This window comes from Oreochromis aureus, linkage group 7 (genome assembly GCF_013358895.1).
Source record: "Oreochromis aureus strain Israel breed Guangdong linkage group 7, ZZ_aureus, whole genome shotgun sequence".
In the NCBI taxonomy this organism is placed as follows: Eukaryota; Metazoa; Chordata; class Actinopteri; order Cichliformes; family Cichlidae; genus Oreochromis; species Oreochromis aureus.
In genome coordinates, this window is record NC_052948.1 from 28331530 (window position 1) to 28346851 (window position 15322).

Here is a 15322-nt window from a genome sequence, read left to right on the forward strand (position 1 = left end):
TGGGGCTTCACGAAGCCTGCACAGCGGCTCGTGGGCTGCGCGAATCTGACGCCGGTGAAGAGGAGGAGGAGGAGCCCATGCAGCTGGGATGCTCACGGTGAGTGTGTTTATTGCGGCCACAAGGGCCACTCAGTTTCCTCCTGCCCGGCACTGGCAAAAGGGCACACCCACCAGTAATAGAGAGGGTACTGGTGGGCGATCTGTCGAGCGAGAGTCCTCTCCCCAGACTCCTTTTGCCTGCTAAACTATGTGTTGGGACTGTCTCCTATTCTCTCTCAGTTCTTATCGATTCTAGGGCGGAGCAGAATTTCACTGACACCTCGCTCGCCACTAAACTGAACATCACACTAGAATCACTGCCGAACCCCCTCCGTGTTCACGCACTGTCAGGTCAGCGCCTGCACAACATTACCCATGTTTCAGAGCCTCTCTCTCTCTCCCTTTAGGGCAATCACACAGAGAGTTTGTTTTTTTGCATTTAAGGTACCACTCACCCCACTGGTGTTAGGCCACCCCTGGCTTGTGCTCCACAATCCGCACATAGACTGGGAGAAAGGGGAATTAATGGAATGGAGTGTCAACTGTCACATGCTTTGCCTCCGGGCCGCCACTCCACCCATCTCGCCACAGCCCACTAATGCGCCGCTCGACTCCCCGGACCTTTCAGCGGTCCCGCGGTTTTACCACGACTTGCGGGACGTGTTTTGTAAAGATCGGGCGCGGTCCCTCCCCCCTACTGCCCGTACGATTGCGCTCCTCCCCTCAGCCCCGTTGCCATCCAGCTGGCTGTACAGCCTCTCCCGGCCCAAGAGAGACACCATGGAGCGCTACATCACGGAGTCCCTCGCGGCAGGCTTGATTGGCCCTTCCTCTTCTCCTGTCGCGGCCGGGTTTTTCTTTGTGGCTAAAAAGGATAAGTCTCTGCGGCTGTGCATAGATTATCCCTTGACGTTGCTTTCCTCCGCCTTTGAGCTCCTTCAAGGCATGACTGTTTTTAGCAAGCTAGATTTGCGCAACGCTTACCATCTAGTGCGTATCAGGGAGGGGGATGAGTGGAAAACTGCATTCAACACCCACTTGGGCCACTTTGAATACCTCGTGATGCCTTTTGGTCTAACCAATGCTCCCGCAGTGTTCCAAGCCATGGTTAATGATGTGCTCCGTGACTTCGTCAACCGTTGTATTTTTGCGTACCTGGATGACATGCTTATCTTCTCAAAGATGCTTGCGGAGCACCAAGTTCACGTGAGGCAGGTCCTCAAACACCTCCAGGAGAACCGGCTCTTTGTGAAGGGGGAGACGTGCGAGTTCCACGTGACCTCGGTGGCTTTTCTGGGCTATATCATCGAGAGGGTGAACTTAAGGACCGACCCTCCAAATCGTCAGCAGCTGCAACGTTTTTTGGGATTTGCAAACTTTTACAGGCAATTCATTCGTGATTTGAGTAGAATCACTCTCCCACTCACTAAACTTACTTCTCCCAAAGTTTCTTTCCAGTGGGATTCCGCCGCGCAGCATGCCTTCACCCTGCCTTCACCCTGCTCAAGGAGAGGTTTTCTACAGCGCCCATTCTCCGTCAACCAGACCTCACCCGGCAGTTTATTGTGGAGGTGGATGCATCGGACTCCGGAGTGGGGGCGGTCCTATCCCAGCAGGAGGATGGTAAGCTCCACCCATGTGCCTTCTACTCTTGCCGCCTCTCTCCCACAGAATGTAATTATGACATCGGAGACTGGGAACTATTGGCCATCAAGCTCACCCTGGAGGAGTGGAGGCACTGGTTGGAGGGAACAGCGCAGCCATTCATCGTGTGGATGGATCATAAGAACCTGGAGTACCTTTGTTTGGCCAAATGCCTCAACTCCCGGCAGGCCAGGTGGGCTTTGTTTTTTACCCTCTTTGATTTCACTATCACCTACAGGCCAGGGTCAAGGAATGTGAAGCCGGATGCCCTTTCCCAGCAGTTCGCCACCACGGAGGAGTAATCGGACCCCGGACCCATCCTCCCATCCGCCTGTGTTATCGGGGCAGTTTCATGGGAGATCGAGTCGCTCATCCAGGAGGCACAAGAATCTGAGCCGGACCCGGGAACCGGCCCGCCCGGCCGCCTCTTCAGTACTACATCTGTTCGCCCTCAAGTTCTCCAGTGGGCTCACATCGCCCATTTCTCGTGCCACCCGGGGTTCCTCCGCACCATATCCTTCCTCCGACGCTACGTTTGGTGCCCCACTATAACAAAGGATGCCAGGGAATATGTGTTAGCCTGTTCTACGTGCACCCAGAATAAACTTTCCAACCGTCCTTCTTCAGCCTCTTCCCACACCGGCTCGCCCACAATCACATATCTCCCTGGATTTCATCACTGGATTACTGCCCTCCTCAGGTAACACCGCAATACTTAACATTGTCGAACGTTTCTCCAGAGCCGCTCATTTCGTCGCCCTTCCGAAACTTCCCACGGCCCTGGAGATGGCTCGGCTCCTCACTGCCCACGTGTTCAGGCTCTACGGGATCCCCGAGGATGTCGTTTCGGACAGAGGGCCGCAGTTTACGTCCCTAGTGTGGCGGCGGTTCTGCTCCACTCTGGAAGCAAAGGTCAGTCTCTCTTCCGGGTTTCACCCACAGAGTAATGGACAATCTGAGCAGGCTAACCAGGAGCTTGAGGCTGCCCTCCGCTGCGTCGCCTCCCATAACCAATCGACCTGGGGTGAACAGCTTCCGTGGATTGAGTACGCGCATAACACCCAGTTGGAAAATTTTTACATATTGCCCAACCCTAGTGGGACCTGAGATAAACTTTTCGATACTTTAGCCAGTCCGGTTCAAGCTACTACCAATGAGCAGGACATTATTCTGGGTCAAACAAAGGTCTGCAGGAAAGAAATCTGTGTACGTCTGGTCCAAGGCAAAAGTGCCATGAGAGCCATGAGGGAAGCAAACAAAATAAAATTATGGAGCTCAGACGTGTGTTGTTTTGTAAAGAACTAACCTCCCTGTGTTTTACAGAAAAAAGTAGGTAAGGCCATTTTTCTCTCTGTTCTGGATTATGGAGATATGATTTATAGGCATGCCTCTGCAGCCGCTCTTAAGCCCCTCGGTGCTGTTTATCATTCTGCCCTCAGGCCCCGGCTTACAGTCATCATCACTGCATCTCAGATGGAAAAGCTGAATGGTGTTTTCTGTTTAAAGACGTGATGGGGCGATATTATTGTTTACCATTCTATATTACCTTTATGATAGAACAACTGTGGGTCCACTCACTAGTGCCCACCAAGAGGATGCTCTTGTAGTCCTCAGAGAATTAAATCACATTTCACCTTCTAGTCATACCTGACTACCTGAAATAATCCTATTCAAAGATCTGATACCATCAGGCCTCTGTAGACTAGTGCTTTACACGTTCACCTGACAAGCAAGAGCTCACAGATGCATTTGTGGCCCCACCCCCCAAACCCATTCCTGCTAACGGGATTAGCTTTGCCATGGTTTTATAATGTGTGCAACTATAGCTATGTCTTGCGAACAGATGTGTGTTGCAGGCCAAGTGATGAAATCCTCAATCATCAGTCCACCTTAATTTGGTGGAAATAAAATAAAGAAATATATTAACAAAATGACAGTCAAAATGTTAAACCAACAGATGATGCAGGTCGTTCCACAGGTGAGTCATGGTGACATCACAGTCATCATCATCATAGCTACCACAGTAGCTATGATGATGACGAATAGATTTATTCAGCCTCTCTAATCATATCCAGGTTTTTATTCTCTGCCTCACTTTCTGATAATTTCTAAGTTTCCTTCTCCTATTAAGGTGCTTCCACTCACCTCCTTCACATTCACAGTGCACATAATAACAGGTGGGAGGAAACCTCTGAGAATCTCTGTCACCCCACTTTGTTCCTCCTGGGTGAGTGTTTCCTCTGCAGCCCTCAAAGAACGAATAATGAAAAGAATGCCAGAGGAAAAGCTTTCAGGAAAGACTCCAGTCCTCCGTCTCTGGACTCGGCACTCTCCACCCACAACCAATTTTCTGTCCCTCAGCTCATTACTCATTTCCACCCTTCCCTTCAACACCTTCCTGGCGGCTCTCGGAGGATCTGCCGGGCAGAGAGACTCACTGGAGAGTCTGCAAAGTGAAACCTGGATGCTGCCGTCAATCACAGCTCTCCTAATTAAGCCACAGGCTGCTGATTTACTCAAGTGATTCACAAAGACCATATTTAAGACTAAGTGAAAGACTCTGTATCAGACTATAAAAGCAGCGTCACGCAGGAGTGAACTACGTGTAATTAGCAATTTAAACACATTTCCAGAGCATGCTGGTATTTCACAGACAGTTATCTGCATACATATTCAACCATTTCACTTCTGACTCTTTTCTCTTTCTGTGCACTGAACTAAAGGATCGACAAAATATTTGGAAGAAAAGAAATGATTACTGGCTGTTGCTGGAAGGCAGGTGGGCACGTTACAGAAACCAAAACCACAGTGAGCCAATAAACTAAACAATAAATCCTCAGAAACACAATGACAAGTAAAGATTTCATCACATATTAAAGACTACATTCAGGACTGAAGATGCACTCAGAGAGGATGTGACAGCATTATTTGTGAAAGTTAGCATCACACAGTGACCGAGTCTTCGCTCCTCTACATGAACTTTAATAACAATTGAAGTAACTCTTTGACTAAAAACACACAAATAACCTCCTTGGTGGAAGCATTGCAGTCTCGAGAGGAAAACCTTTCACGGAAATATGTAGAAATGTCTGGAAGGTCTCCTGAACACAGCGCTGAGCCCAGCAGTGAGCAGAGATTAGACTGAAATTTACAGAATTAGGCCTAAAGACAAGACTCAGGTCTAAATGTAACACTAAGGACTAGATGATCTCCGTGAGGCCCTCAGCGACCCCAACCTCTCATTTCCAAAACAAAAGGCATTTCGTTGTGTATTAGTTTGAAGGTTTATTTTTTATTAGCAGCCAAAAATCTGATAATCTGACAGGACTAATCCTGATTAGGTTGGAATTTACTGATGATGATTTAGGCCAGAATAACACACAAAGACTTGGTTAAAAACTTTAGACTGGATTAAAGATGTAAGAATGAAAATCAGACTAAAGACCAAGTTTGAGACCGAGAACTAATTCAGATTAAAAACCTAAGAGTAGATTAAAGATCTCAAACTGGATATCTGCTGCACACTTTAGTTTCCCTCCTGTGTTTGTAGATTTTCTGTGTGTGTGCTGTAACAGTCATAGTAAAATTTGTATTATTATTATTACTATCATTATTATCATTATTTCTTAGTGACATTTTTGTTGTTGTTGTTGTTGTTGTTCTTATTATCATTATGTAGTTAAAGACTGGCTCCTCTGATGACCACAGCTCTGAGTTTGAACCTCTCTCCTAAATCCAGGCTCTCCAGGCACATAAACACAGGCTGAACCTCGTACTGGGAGAAACTTCGGAGTCTTTTTAGCCTCACCTGTTCTTCCTCCTGGCTTCTATTATAAGTTTTAAGCTGAGAAGCCAACACATCCCCTCCTGCTCGTCATGCATGAACGAGACAAACAGTGCATGAGAAAATCTTTTGTTCAGTGTCACATGAAAGAAAAATATAGCTGGAAGCCAAAACTGCAGGAGCACAATTTCTATAAACCCATCAGAAGCAGGATGTAATTAAGCGAGCAGCAGATGAACTTTCCTGTGAGAAACCTTTTAAAGCTTCTTTGTAGTCACGCTGACGTTCGTAGCAATCTGCACAGACTGCTGCCATGTTCAAATCATTTTTAAGATTCATGACTCAAGGCTGCGCGCCACATCAAGCCATTTACCTGCACCCTTGAAATCCTGCTCATTAGCTGAAAGTGCACAAACACTGTTTGAGTTTTTAACTTTGAGTTGTCACCTTGTTCAAGGTTTGGAGAGGACTGTAGCCTCTGATGCGACAGCTTTGTAGCACTGATCATCATCCCTCATAGCCACTAAAAAACAACATAACTATTGATTCAATTCAATTTTATTTTAAATTTTATATATAGCACCAATAAAAAAAGTCACCTCAAGGTGTTTTAATACTGTAAGGTAAAGACACTACAGGATCACAGAAAAATCCCAACAATCACATGATCCCATGTGAGGAAGTACTTTGGCAACAACATGAAGGAAAAACTCCCTTTTAACAGGAAGAAACCTCCAGCAGAACCAGACTCAGGGAGGGGAGGAAGATGGGACATTAAATAACTGAGCTTGTGCAAGTTACATCACATGGACAGATGAGGTATATTATAATAAACACACTCCAATGGTTACCAAATAACTTACCAAAAAACAAACTGTGTGCCGTCACCATGGTAACCCAAACCAGGACCTCACCAGTTCATTCTAGGGTTGGGCAATATGTAAAAATTTTCCAACCGACAATTGCCAGTCCAATAATCGACGATGGGCGATATATTCGCGCATGCGCAGACTTTTTGATGGGTGGAGCAATGTAATCATGCACAGACTGATTTGCACATTTACAAAACAGAAGAAGTCCAAACATGGACGAACTAATTTCCCCCAAAAAATTAGGGCTGTCAGCGTTAATGCATTAATGCAGCGTTAACGCTGTCATCACGATTAACACGATTAAAATTTTTAACGCTCTCAACCCATCTGGAGCGCAGAATGAATAAACTTTGGACAAACTGCCCGAAATGCATTGACAGAGACATTTCAAGGATTTTGACTCAGTAGCGTCGGATTAACAATTAACACTCCAGGTGGGTTAATTGTTAATCGTGTTAGTCAGTGCTGTCAGCACAAAAAAAAATATAAAGTCGCCAATTTGGGATTTCTTTGGCTTTAAACCAGATGAAAGAGGTAAACCTAAGGATGTAACCAAAGTGGCGTGCCGCTTGTGCAGACGTATAATGCAAGCAAAGTACTCAAACACGACTAATTTGCATGAGCATGTACGTGTCCACCATCCGGCTGAGTATGCGGCTATCACTAGATTCTGCAGCTCCATCAACAAGCATGTGGGCGCAGTCTGAGGAGGGTGCATTTGCTCACAGATGAAAGAGGGTGCTGTTAAAACGGCGCTATTATTTTTTTCTGTTGACTGCTTCTATTAGCTCCATCATTATTAGCAAACTTACTCATGGGCAAATAAATAAATAAATCTCCCCTGTAAAAATGATAGTCAATATATTCGTCCAATCTCCCAACCCTAGTTCATCCAGGTGTCCATCATCAGGCTAAATAACCAGGTAATCCTCAAACATCTCACCAAACCTGGAGACCCATCTTCGGTACCTCCCCAGGAGGCTTCCAGCTCTTCTGAAAGAGGACAGCAACAGGCCGACTTCTGCCAAATACTTTCAAGTCATTCAGACGCACAATCGCCTCTACTGAAGCTCCGTGTTGGGAGCTTGATGGTTTCTGAACTCTGCAAGCTTTACTTTGGCCTGAACACCATTAAGTGTGAAGTCATGGCTCCTGTTTCCTTTTCCTCTGCTTTTGTGCAAGTTGGGCCCAGTTGAGGACTGACTTTCAGTTCCACCTCCTCTCGGGGTCCAAACTGGACATATTCTGTGACAGCTAGCATCGTAATTTTCACGCTCAGGTCCTGCCTTTGAATAAACTCAATGTTTCTGGTCATCAGCCTCTAGCAGGGCTGGAGGATTGATCAGATTATAATTTGGCTTTTAGAAATGACGGAAACAAGGCAAGCTCATTTGATTTCGTGTAATAAACCAAACGCTCCCTTTGCCCCTCCCTAAAAGTCATTCGCTGTTGGTTCAGCTTCAGCTAAAAGTCACTAAAAGAGAGATTTTAGTGAACAAGATCAGTGGAGAGGAAATAATAAAGGTTTGGGAGATCATTAAGGACTGCAGGTGACTCTGTCTCTGGATCTCCAAGCGTTTCTCACTGGTCCACCTTCAGCTGTGTGCGACCGAGATGTTTGATCGCCAGGTTAAGATGTGATGCTTTAATGCAAAAAGACTGAAACACACTGCAGAGCTCAGACACATGAACACAGCACGAAGGAAAGCCGTGTGAGCATGTGCGGTGTTAGTGGGTATAGATATTTGTTCTGCTGCGTCTCAGACAGCATGTTTGTGTTTCTGTACATTACAACTTTGTCAGGCTTAAACACACGGCCTGTGTGTGGCCGCACAGCGTTGAGTGTGTGTGTGTGAGCATCTGTGTGTGTGTGTGTGATGTGGAGGCTTTGCTAGCTTTGCTGGCACTACAGAGACATCCTCAGTGGAAAGGAGAACAAAGACAAAGGCTCTTAATGAGCTCTGCCACTGCCGAGACCTAAACTAGGCCAGCCAACGAGCCGTGTGCACGTGTGTGTGTGTGTGTGTGTGGCAGTGGGATGTGGACGAGCCACGGGCGTTATCCAGGTGACTGAGAACACAGCAGCTCTGCAGCGAGCGAGCGTTTCATGTGAGCGGCTCGTTTGTTGTGCTAAAATTCCCAAAGAAGCATCTCGGAAAGCCGTCAGAGGCTCGTCTGTCGGCGCACCGCTGGAGCACTCGCAATGGACACTTTAAAAGGATCAAAATCATTTTTAGGTTCCTCTGCAGAAAACCAAACAGCTAAACAAACACGCCGCCCTCCCTTTGTAAAATCACAAAGTCAGAGCTGACAAAGTTTGGAACACAGCCCCAGGTGAACCTCAGCGTGGCTGCAGGTTTATTTGGACTGAGAGTTTTTGGGTTTTGCAGATTTCAGTTAAACAGGAAGGGACACACTGATGGCTGTAGGGGGTCTGCAGGCAGCCTGGGGTACAGTGCTCTGCTGTAAGAACTGTGTCTCATATACACCTGACCTGGATGTGATGAAGTCACATGTCGAATACATGCTGTGAAGCTATGCTACAGCTAGCTGTCTGTTATTATAGAAATTAAATGGTAGTAAAGCATCTTTACTCTGAGCCTTTACACAAGATTTACTGATAGATAAAAACAACACTCTTTGACTTCATGTATTTACAGCTAACTACCATTTGCTTTTTAAAAATCATTAACTGAGTCCAGTCTGGGGGTCCATAAACACCAATCCCACTTTTGTCAACAGCCCAGCTCACACTCCACCCAACCCCAGGCCCTCTGAGGCGGTGGGCTCACTGAGCAGCAGATCCATGTTATTCAGGAGGTGTCCAACCAAGCCTCACGGACCCAAAACCAGGCACTCGCCTTCAAAGATTGATGAACACATGGTTGGATGGACGGACAGATAGATGGTGGGATGGTTATCAATATCGGCCCTAAAACTCCAGCATCAATAATGAAATAATAGTTTGGTGAAATAAGAGTAATCTTAAAAAAATAGCACAAACACGAGTCGATCTGAACCAGCAGCTGTTCCAGGTTAAAGGTCACCCACTAATCAACATGATTGCAGCAATTTTGTCAAACAATCAGTAATAACTCCCTCAAACCTGACCGCACAGACACGATCCCATCGTCATTAGATTCAGCGTGGCTCATGCTGCTGAGAATTTCACTACGTCTACTGTCCATCACACATAAACAGCCACAAAAACAACTCTGCCCAGGACGCAGAACCTGCAGAGATTGAGGGATCAGTGATGCTTCCCTGACAATCCAGAGGAGCATGAAGAATCCAGCCAATTCAAATTATACTGATGAAAAACAGCAGGGCTCGCACTGCAGACACAGTGTAACTCATCCATTCCCCATTCCTGTCAAATCTCTTCATACTCTGGTGATGATGTCTGAGCTTCTCCTGATAAACATACTTCCTGTCACATCAGACTTCAGGCTGCTCCCCTGCACTCGCTCACGTCTTTACCTGCTGTTTGCAAATGCTCACTGAGTAAAACTTTCTCTACTTTCTGTCTGCCCTCCAGGCCAACAGACGACCTCAAAGTGTGAAGAGAAGACCTGACATAAAAACACCAGCAAGCTGCTGTGCTCCATTGGCGGCAGCAGGAGGCTTCATTAGCTCTGGACAGGGCCCAGCACGGGAGGCTTACCCTCAGTCAGGCCCATGTGGATGCTCCAGTAGTTCTGTAGGCACTGCAGCTCCTTCTTCATGCCTCTCTTGCAGCGGCAGTCGTAGAGCGGCGAGTCCTGCAGCACCTCCAGCGCCCCCTGGCACTCCTTGGAGGCCAGCATGGCGCTGCGCTCCTTGTCCCCGCCCGACAGGCACTGGCGCATGATCCGGTAACGCGAGCTGCACTGGCTGTTCTGGTTGCACAGCTCGGAGGCTCGGACACAGTCCAGAGGTTCCCTCCAGCCGGGGGCACCCAGCTCCGAGTCACAAACGCACACATCTGCAGGAAAACAGGGAGAAGGCGGGAGTTAGACACAGAGGTGTTAGCTTCACTCACTTCCTGTTTACTTTTGTGATCATTTTATGGTAAATGGCCTGTATTTGTATTGCGCCTTACTTAGTTCCTAAGGACCCCAAAGCGCTTTACACTACATTCGGTCATCCACCCATTCACACACTGGTGATGGCAAGCTACATTGTAGCCACAGCTGCCCTGGGGCGCACTGACAGAGGCGAGGCTGCCGGACACTGGCGCCACCGGGCCCTCTGACCACCACCAGTAGGCAACGGGTGAAGTGTCTTGCCCAAGGACACAACAACCGAGACTGTTGGGGCCGGGGCTCGAACCGGCAACCTTCCGATTACAAGACGAACTGCCAACTTTTGTCTCTTTGTAGTTTTTGGCGCCTGTTTACTGTCACTTATTGCTTCTTTGTGATCTTTTTCCATCTCTTTAACATAGCAAAGTAATCAGTTCAAACAGAGCTCGTTTAAAACTAAAAGTCTAAATATTAATGGGACTGTTGGTCAGATAAATGTGCGTCTCTGCAGACTCAGGCAGGCTTTTCCTCTGGTGCAGGTGGAGGTGTGTCTGTATGCTTTGCCTCAGTTTCTCAGCTGTGACTCAGGATTGCAAATTGAAGGCTCACTGCTGGATCTCGGATTGAGATGAGGTGATCTCCTGATAAGAAGCTGAGAATAAAGCCAGCACGTGCTCATAGAGCATCATATCATATATGTCTTCCTGTTGTAAGTTATTGTTGTTCCAGAAACATATCAAACTGAAATAGGAAACATTAGAAGGCATCGCGTGGATGTCCTCAAGAAAATATCCCACACTAATCCGGCTCCACATCTCCTCCAGGGCGCACAGACTCAGTTCCATCTGTGCCGAGCGTGGCCTTTGTCAGGCAGTTCAACAGCTTCCATCCAGCAGAGACAATAACATGTGGGTGAATCCAATTAAGCGAGCATCACAGGGACCAGATAAGGGCGCTCTGCCGCGCTGAAATGAATGTTTACCTGTCGGCAGCCGCAGATAGCAGGTGTGTGCGTTTCGTGGGATTTCGAGGGTTTTCAGAAACAGGAAGTGTGTGTGTGTGCTGCTGGAGTCATTATTTTAGAGACATAACATGCTGAACGCCAACAAACAACACGATCTGACGGTTAACCGGCACAAAACCAGGCAGGAGGGTAAAAGTAATCTATTACATTACATGCCGCTGACATTTTACAGTCCCGACAATTATCTAAGAAAACCAGAAGCATAATCATATAATAAGTCTGTGAATGAATGCAAAGGCTGTGTTATAGAGAGGAAACACGATGTGGAACAAACACACTTTCAGATCCTTGTCCTTCAGCTCTGATTGGTGTCTTTGAGTGCTTCACCTTACAGAAGCGTGCGCAAAGCACCATAGTCCTTCTTCCAAATTAAAAATGTAAAGCGCTGCAGTTCTTCAAAATAAAAGTGCGAAGAGCTGCAGTTCTTCAAAATAAAAGTGCAAAACGCTGTAGTTCTCCTTCAAAGTAAAAGTGCAAAGAGCTGTGGTTCTTCAAAATAAAAGTGCAAAGGGCTGTAGTTCTCCTTCAAAGTAATAGTGAAAGGACTGCAGCACACTCCTCCTTCTCTGCAATTCATAGTCCCACTCTGCACTTGAGGCAAAAATCAAACAGGCACCCAAACACTGATCGATGCAGAGCCTCTCTGACCTCAGCAGATCTGAAGTTCACATAAAAAATTATATTTTTCTGTTTCTTCTGTGAAATGTTTAAACCAGCGAGAAGAGCTCATCACGCAGCAGGAGGCTTAATTCGCTTCCTGCAGGCTAAATCAGCTGTTCACCTTAATGCTGGAGTGAAAGCACCATCAGCACCTCCACAGACTCGTCAGCATCAGTGACACGCCCTGACTGTGACCTCAGCAGGCTAGCAGGTCAGGGAGTGGCAGAAACTCCACCCGCTGAGTGATGACCTGTGCCATGTTCCTTGTCCCTGGTGCAGCTCCTGTAACCTCACATGTGGACCTGAAGCTGGGGATCACGGCTTTCACAGCGAGTAATCCAGACCATGAATGGCTGACCTCATGCTGTGGACGGATCATCTCACCCATTCTCTCGGCTGAAGTTTGGTTCGTTTGGCATCTTCTTTGTGCCTTCTGCCCATTGAGGGACCCTTAAAGTAAACTTTTATTTAGGAAGATTTTCACCCTCATCCTCAATCTTCTCTGTGTTCATACGAGCCCAACCACAGCTCTGCAGGTAACCACTGATATACCTCAACCTGCCCTCCAAATATTGCTGCTGTTCAGTTTTTTCCCAGAGTTTGAGGTGGTAAGATCAGCAAGATGACATGAAGAGCAGTGCAAAAACTAAAGCTAAGCCCACCTCTCGACGAGGCAGCTGTTTCTTACAGGTGAGCAGTCTGTCACAGGCAGGTGGATCGTTAACCCATTACTCTCAACTAACCATGAACCTAAACTCTTTGTAATCCGTGTGGAAAACATTCATGAACGAGGCTGTTACTGTGGGTTCATCCTCATCTTTATCTGTAATTCTATCATCTGCAGTGAATACTGATGTCCCACAAAGGCTGTGGTCCCTGAAGTCCTCCTTAATCCTCACAATCACTCGAGGAGGCTCTTCCTGTCCACCTGGTCTAAGGAGAGCACTGTGGAACCAAGCCACCTCAGAGCAGGAGCTAGTGGAGCTGCTGGAGCTGGTGGCCAGCGCTACACCTTTAAGCTGACTGGACCGGGACTGACGCCTGAGACCTGAGCTGGCCTTCACTGAGCCTCCTATGATGAGTAACTCATGGAAGCTGTGGGACACTATGCAGGTTCCCCTCATCTCACACTTTATCAGCACCTGACGTGATGCCTTCAGGGGACATCTGCACATTGTATCTGTAAAAAATAACCTGGGTGACTCTCCAGACTTTCCTGTGGTTGGTGCTAGGTCAGTAGGGCACCAGGCGCCCCCTGCTGGACCAGTGGGGTAAAATCCTGTGCTGCTCTCATGAAACGTGCATTTAAACTCTGCAGAGACAAAAAAAAAAAAAGGTGGCACGAAAAAACAGGGCTCCACACTCTATTTGTTCCACTGCAGACAGAAACGTTCCAGCACTACGAGCTTGTGTAGCCCACCCCACAGCTCCACCTCAACAAGGTGCAACATATCAGACCAGCGCTCAGAACCAGGGGCAGAGGAACAGCTCCCACAGGTGCGGGCCACACAAAGAGCTAATTACTGGACCTCGGGGTAACGATGTGACCTTTCAGGGGTACGTGGATGTTTGTGCAGCAGTAAAAAGTTCAGATTAAAATATTCAGGATCAGAACGAAGGTTCCTGAGACCTGCTGTCCTCAGTCCTGGTATCAAGCACGGTAACAGCATCTTTTAGTAGAAGTTCACAGTAAGGCAGAGGTGTAGAAGTACTCAAACCCCCGGGGGGTACAAATAGCTACACCCTGTCAGGGATAAAATGGTAGTACCTCAGAGAGTACTGCACCTGAACACACTTCATTTACTGAATGTAACAAAGATGCTCCTTTATGGCTCTGATGAACAATAAACACTGAATAGAAAAATAATAGAAATCCAAACAGAAAGTACAGCAGAGTACACACAGTACTCTGCACACACAGTACTCTGCACTATGCTAACACGTCACAGCTGGTACATGGGTCTGAGGGTAAGGGCGCGCGCTGTTTGTCTGCGGAGGTTTAAAAAAAGTTAACTTCATGCACTGCAACATTTTCACTTGTAATGGAGTATCTCTGTGAGTATCCGAGTACTCCTGCTGACGGTTACTCGGTGTTTCAGAGCGCAAGAGCATCTTTAGACCTAGCTGACTGACAGAGGCGCAAACTGAGCCTCTGCCCTCACCTGTGCGCGTGCACGGGGGCAGCGGAGGTGTACTCACCAAGCACGAGCAGCAGGCAGATGATGCCGATTAGGATCATGTCGCGTGCTGCTGTAATCCCACAGGAAGTCATGGTTCTCTCGCTCTGAGCGTCGGGGTCTCTCACTCTCTATCTCCGCACAGCGCGCGGACTGCCACCGACATGGTGGCGCGAGTACGAACCCCGGACACGGTGGGACCCCCCGCCCCACCCCGCCCTCCCGGGCTTACAGCAGCCCCGGCAGGGACGCAGAAGAAGAAGAAGAAGAAGAGTGGGAGTCCGGGCAGGAGCGCATGCTCCGGAGCGGCTCTCCCGGAGATGGAGCTCTGTCCTCGGTGAAGAACATCAGCTGCCCCCGCTCACTCCGCAGCTGTACTCCAACTTTCCGGGCTCAGTGTGACTCTGTCCGCTACTCTTCCTCCTCTTCGTCACACACACACAGACACACACCGGAGCTGCCCGGTGCGTAACGGCACGCGCGTCTCCCGCCGGTTAGATCCACTCCACCAGCAGCCTCGTGCGTCCTTCAGCAAGCCCAGCGCGTGCGAGCACTGAGGGAAACCTCGAAACCTCCTCATCCTCCTCACCCCCTCCTCACCCGAAACTCAGAGACTCTCTCTCTCTCTCTCTCTCTCTCTCTCTCTTTCTCCCTCTCTCCGGGCGTCTAACGAGCGCCACGCACGCGCGTTTACTACTTACGTTGACCCGGAGTGTGACCTCAGAGCAACGTCATCTGACTGAAGGACACGATCTGCTATTACGTTTTATTTATATTCATTTTTTATTTACATAATAATGCATAGTTTTAATTTAATTTTTTACTTTACATTTTAATTATTGTTATTATTAATTATTAATTTATTTTTATTCTTCGTTTTATTATTTACTTTTTTGTGTTGTAGTTATATTTTTTCTTATTTCCCTTTTCTAAACTTATAATTAAATAAAATTAAACTTATAATTATATAATTATAATTAATTTTTTTTATTATAATTTCTTCTTGACATACTTTTTTTCATCTACCTTTATTATTTTAACATATATCACATAGATTTATTATGTCTTTTATTTGTAATTCCTCTCCAACTCCATAATGCTGTTGTAATTTTATTTCT

The 15322-nt window shown here is 47.2% G+C and overlaps 1 protein-coding gene across 2 annotated transcripts in view; it reads right to left on the reverse strand.

The window, feature by feature from the left end:
- Window positions 1-14848, reverse strand: part of gfra2b (GDNF family receptor alpha 2b) — a 117994-nt gene extending 103146 nt beyond the window's left edge. For both annotated transcript variants that reach the window (XR_005613558.1, XM_039614191.1), the window contains exons 1-2: window positions 14227-14848; window positions 10004-10303 (exon numbers count right to left, since the gene is read on the reverse strand). Coding sequence is in view for 1 of the 2 variants with exons in the window: in XM_039614191.1 (XP_039470125.1) it covers window positions 10004-10303; window positions 14227-14299 (373 nt within the window). In the remaining variant the exon portion in view is untranslated. The remainder of the gene's footprint in view (window positions 1-10003; window positions 10304-14226) is intronic.
- Between the last annotated feature and the right edge of the window lie 474 nt (window positions 14849-15322).